General features: G+C 49.4%; 1 protein-coding gene across 1 annotated transcript; it reads right to left on the minus strand.

Annotated features, from left to right (window-relative positions):
- Positions 1–2,539: 2,539 nt before the first annotated feature.
- On the minus strand, positions 2,540–3,825 carry GLOD5 (glyoxalase domain containing 5; the record flags this gene model as incomplete). The annotated part of the gene is made up of 3 exons (XM_082771142.1): positions 2,540–2,693; positions 2,869–3,024; positions 3,685–3,825. The coding sequence occupies 3 exons, from the start codon at positions 3,823–3,825 to the stop codon at positions 2,541–2,543; spliced, it is 450 nt and encodes a 149-aa protein (XP_082627268.1). The 3' UTR covers position 2,540.
- Positions 3,826–6,000: the final 2,175 nt, after the last annotated feature.

Below are 6,000 nucleotides of genomic sequence, written 5' to 3' on the forward strand. Positions count from 1 at the left end.
ACACATACAATACCATGGCTTTTGAATTAGAAGTGGAACACAGCAGAGGCTAGGACAGAGTGAGCTGAAGCTGAGAAGCTGACAAGGGAATTATCACCTTTCATCTATTGGTGCTGGAGTGGGGTAGGGTGTGGGATTGAGGTGGAGGGAACATTTCATTCGGATTTGGGTTTCAGGCTACATGTTGTCCATGAGATCCAGAAGGTCTTCTAAACTTGATTCATCCTACTTGCATTCCAACATCGCCAGGTTGTGATAAGGTCTTTAGCAACACTTGCTATAAGGTCATTGTTTGGGAAAGGGCGAATCCCAACTTATCCCTGATAGTCAGAGACAGTCTTCATAAACCCAAATTCATATCCCCACTGGGAAAATGTGCTCACTATACACTCAGCAAGGCTAGTAGACACCAGAACACACATTGGCAAGAGCTGCAAGAAACTTAATTTCACAGGTCTCTCTGAGTGCAGTTCTCCTAGGTGCCATCACCCCTCTAGGAGGGAGAAGACCACTTCAAGCTTGTGGTGTTTGACACTGATCATTGTCAGTCCTTGGTCAGAGAGGGACAAGGCTTTTGTGAGGCTTGCACAAGTACAAGGGCCTGAAGATCTAGTGTTGCTGCCAGCATTACAAACTGCTCCCACTTTCTCAGCCTGCTGTCTCAGCTATCCAGCTAGGCACAATCCTGACACATTTCAGCAGAAAATGTGTAAAATAAGGGAGGGAAGTTTCAGGAATGCTGGTAGTGTACAAGCCTATCAGCTGAAGCAGAAACAGCTTTTCCAAAATATCTGGAAGCTGAAGGCATACTTGAGGGTTTTTTCTTTTATGGTATTTCTTCTGTAAGCCTAGGATCCTGAAAACGCCTCCAGTCTCCTACCCCAGAAAAATGTCTGACTCATTATTTCCAGTTTCAAACAATGAATGTTTCATGTCCTTAAAAAAATAGGAGACATAGCTCCTTGGTAAGGAAAGTGAGGTCTTTTAAGAGCATAGGAAAAAATGGCCCCGGGGAAACTATAGGCCAGCTTGCGTGACGATGAAAGTAATCCAGTAATTAATACGGTGCAAACAAAGTTCCTAACTTCTCCTGTCAAGTTGAGTAAGAAAAGAGCCATTGTCCTTCTTTCTACTGCTGTTCCAAGATAAATGATGCTTAAAATAAAAATAAGAACAGGAAACCTTTCTTCCCAAACATATTTACAGTAGCGAGCTCACTGAGTAAAACAACACTTCCAGCGCCGAGCCAGGCAGGACACCTGTGAGCAAGCAATCAGTAAGGACAAACCCAGGCCAAAAATGAACAGGGTAGGGCTGGAACAAGAACCTGGGCAGGGAGAAGCCCAGGCCAGTAGAGCTGGGAGCTGGGGCCGGGCTGGTAGGAGCGAGGATGCTTGGTGACTGTCAGCACCCTGGAGAGCGGCCACAGAACCAGGGCTCCTGCCCAGGGGCTCCCCCTTTCCCAGGGGTCCCCTTCCCGAAGGGTCCCCTCCTGTTCTGCACGTACAGGGCAAAGGTGGTGAGTTGTGGTGTCTCCTCCCAGGGGAGTGCTTATCACTCACTCCCACAAATGGTTCAAAGTGAGCTACAAGCAGCTTTCATCCCTACTGCCAGCACTGACACAAGATTTGGGTCATTGGAAGCACTGCATTTATTAGGGATTTGCTTTTCTTCCACCATGGAGGAGATGGATTTTCCACGAAATGACATTTAAAAAAAAAAAAAACAATTCACTGATTATTTCAGTTTTAGAGGTGATTTTGACTGTAGAGGTCAGAAGAGTTCTCTCTGCCTTCCAGCACTGTTTCCTTGATGATAACGTTGCTACCGCAGTGTGGCCAGCTGGGGAACTGCTCTCCTGGAAAAAAAAAAAACAAGTAACCCCTCTTTGTTCCTTCATGCTTTTTAAATAATTGCAGTATTTAAGAAAGAAGGAAACTCGGATGACAGTCCAAGACAACCATGTTGAGCTGCAAGGAGAGCCAACGTAGAAGTTTTGTGCCTGATGCCACTGTCTTCTTAGCACCTCATTTCCCCTTCACCCCTGCAGAAATTCAGGTGAGCTCCCTGACTTTAGAAACCCTCCCCTCCTTACAGCCACCTCCTTGCTGCTCCTCACTGCTGCTTTCTCCCATCCCCGGTGACAGAAACCCTATAAATATTCAAGTATTTATGCAGAGCTGAGTATGAGGCACAGAGCCACAGCTTCACAAGCACGTTGTGTGTCAGACGCTGAGACCCAGTTCCCAGTTCCCAGAGAGGAGATAGGTTTCAGCAGGATGGATCTCCCAAGAAAGCCATGAAGTCTCCATTGACATTGATTTATAGAAGTAGAATTCACATCCAGGGGTGAGTACAGAGCAAGCTGGGGCTGATCCTGTCTTTAGAAAGCTCTTGAGGCTCATGCAGCTTTACAGCTGGGAGCTGAGACTTGTCATAGGTTTACAAAATGAAAGCTTGAATCTGCATACAGACCATCAAAATCCTGGCCTCTGCATCATACCTCCTGCTGGGACTCAGGCTGAGAGTACGGGTTGTGGTTAGGGCTCCCCTCCGCTGACTGCACTCATGTCTGTGCTGTACCTAGAAACCTCAATCAGGTTCTCATCGGGGTCTCGGAAGTAGATGGATGTTATTGGACCCACGGCACCAGTCCTGGCCACAGGACCTTCTTCAATGATCACCCCACAGGCCTGGGAGGAGACATAAAAGCAGGGGTTTAATGCTCAAGGGATTTTTACCAGGTCGTTATGCACTCTTCCCTCCAGCCTTAAAAGCATGCGACATTGTATGAGAAAATTCTGACATTCCCCAAAGCACAGCCTCCCAGGGTTACACTGCCCTGTGCACACTCTACACCTTGCTCACCTTCAGATGACTCAAAAGCTGCTCCAGGGGTGCCTGTGTGATAAGGCAGATATCTGCAGAGCCGGGGACTGGGTGGCGAGCCTTGGGTTCAAATTCCTTCCCAACCTCATGCAGGTTAAACTTCTGGTTGCCAAAACGTAAAGCTTTGCGATTTTCCTGTCCCCACCAAAAAAAAGAGAAAAGAATCAATACCAAAGAGACTTACTGGGCTGGAAGCTTTCAGCATCCATTCAGCTGTGTAGTCCTAAAAGTCCTGGGGACATGGCTGTAGTCCTGCTAACTCTGGGCTCTTGCTGGGATAACCCAAGGCAAGAGTTGACTGCTGCAAGATTCCCACCACATCCCTGGAGATGCAGTGACCCAAGAGAGTCCTATGGCCACTTGCAGCTGCTTCTAAGCCATAAAGATGAGAATTTTCAATTCTGGGCACCCTCCATCCTGCCTGTGGGACAGCCATAAAAATAATGCACACTCTGGGAACTGCGGAGGGAACAAAGATGAGGCAGTGGGAAGATGGTGAGGAAGGAGGTTCTGACACCTCTTTTCTTTGTGGGCCCCCAATATTTCTTCAGACTTATACAGCAACTGAGACCTGATCCCCATGGAAATGCAGGGCAGTGACCTGCCATCTGTGCCCATCTGAAGAGCAGATTGATGCTCACTGTAGCCCTGGGATGTGAGTGCAACTGCCTGACTTTGTTAGCTCTACCATCCCCAGACCAAGGAGAAACCCCAGAGATACCGTCAGATCCACAGGAACCAGCCACTGGCTCAGGACTACTACTTTAGCTCCCCTCGGCCTTTCCCCCAAGTTACCTTGAAAGTCACCACTTCCATGCCCAGGACTTTGGAGTAGAAGGTGACAGTGTCCTCAATGCTCTTAACAGTCAACACGAGGTGGTCCAGGCGCTGGATGAAGCAAGGGGGTGGACTTATGTGTATTTCCTTCCAGGACATCGTCCCAGGGCTGAGAACAGAGTGCAAAACCACACAAGAGGAAGGTGAGGAGCACCCAGCTGCTCAGGGAAACGATCCAGGAAGCTGTTAACTGAACTGTCAGTGGAGATCAAATGGGTTTTCTTTTGGCCTGCAGGTGGCACAAGTACAGAAGCAATAAATTCATATATTCATAGAACATCCTGTGTTGGAAGGGACCCACAAGGATCTCCAACTCCACCTCCTGGCTCCATAAAGGGCCACCCAAAAATCATACCCTTTGTCTGAGAGTGTTGACCAAACACTTCTTGAACTCCAGCAGCCTCGGTGCTTTGACCACGTCCCTGGGGAGCCTGTCCCAGTGCCCGACCACCCTCTGGGTGCAGAACCTTTCCCTAACCCCCAGCCTGACCCTCCCCTGTCCCAGCTCCATGCTGTTCCCTCAGGTCCTGTCACTGTCCCCAGAGAGCAGAGCTCAGCGCCTGCCCCTCCGTTCCCTGTGAGGGAGCTGCAGGCCGCCATGAGGCCTCCCCTCAGCCTGCTCTGCTCAGGGCTGAACAAACCCAGGGCCCTCAGGCACTCCTCACACGTCTTCCCCTCCAGACCCTTTTCCATCTTTGTGGTCCTTCTTTGCGGACTTTCAAACAGTTTTATGTCCTTCTTACGTTGTGGCACCCAAAACTGCACACAGTGCTCAAGGTGAGACTGCACCAGCACAGAGCAGAGCAGGACAATCCCTTCCTTTGACCAGCTAGCCATGCCTGTTTGGTGCACCCCAAGGTATGGTTAGCCCTTTCGGCTGCCAAGGCGCACTTGACTCCTACTCAACTTGCTCTCCATCAGAACCCCCAGATCCTTTTCTATGGTCTGCTCTCCAGCCTCTCCTCCCCCAGACTGTACATATAAACAGGGTTGCCCTTGGCATTTTCGTGTATATTGGATTCATATCATCTAGCATTGCCCTTCTGCAGCAGAGTGCATAGGAAACGGCTGGCAAGGAGAGATTTCAGCCCCACTGACACAAGAGCAAGGTCTTCATAAAACCAGGCACAGCTTCACCGGGACATCTGGTCCTCACGGTCAGAGGAGCTCACTTGGAGCAGGACCACACTGTCCTGCACCACTCCTCCTTGTCACAGACAGCGTTTGGTGTTTGACAACCTCACCTCTGACCAGCCTGGGCTCAGAACCTCCACAAAGTCCTTCCCACCCAGGAAGTTCTCCTGGGTGTTCCTGAGCTGCATGGCCCAGCCTGCAGCAAACCTCCCCGAGACAACCTTCCCCTCCTGCATGACCAGTAAGCCTGCTGGCCTCTCTGCAAACACCACAAGGAAACCAGATCGTAAAAATAGGCTGAGTACCTGCAGGAGAAGCAGAAGAGCTAGTGCTGGAGAGTGCCTGGCTTTACAACCGTCCTCCTGCTGCCCGGAGCTGAGCTGTGTGAGGAGTAACGTCACAGGAGAAAGGGGAAAACAATAAAATAAACGTTGATTAGAAACAGGAGCTCTAAGCACTGCTCCCCACAGAGGTGTACTTTGACCTTAGGGACCTGAAAGTCCAACCACACAGAGTTGCTTGAAAAAAATCAAGGCTATTTTAGTGACTTACTCTTTGCAAGGGCAAACTGAGTTAATGTGCTAAACTAAAGCACTCCATTGAGCTTGCTGCTCAGACTGGGGTGGCTTACTGTTAAGAAGATGGTAAGGATGCCCCTAGAGAAGAGCTGTGGCAAGCAGCCCCTTCCCCTGCAGCAGACAATGTTCCTTTTTGCCTCCAGAATTATTTTCTACCATGAACCATGCTGAGGTCTTACTGCCCAGCGAGACACTTGCTGTCCTAACAGCCAATGTATAGCAAGAAGCAATAGCAAAGGAACCTCAGGGTGATGTGCACAGCTTTGGACACCTTTTTGGAGATACCTTCCTGCAAACAGACTCCTCCAAAGAGGCTCTTCATGGCCTGAGGCAGAGTTAGTGATCTACAGAAAACAAACCTGCCAAAAATAGCATGGAGTTTTGAAAGGTCTGAAGCTCTCTGGGCAGTTGGCTGCAAGGGAGTAAATTGTTCAGACTGGGGAAAAGCTGCCAGGGAAGTGGTTCAAGGCACAGGACACGCTGTGTTAAAATCATTCTGCATAGACCCTCTGCACACAAACTGCCCATGCTTCACTGTGCACAGTGGGGAAAATAAAATAAA

This window comes from Aythya marila, assembly GCF_965140915.1.
Source record: "Aythya marila genome assembly, chromosome: 13".
NCBI lineage: Eukaryota > Metazoa > Chordata > Aves > Anseriformes > Anatidae > Aythya > Aythya marila.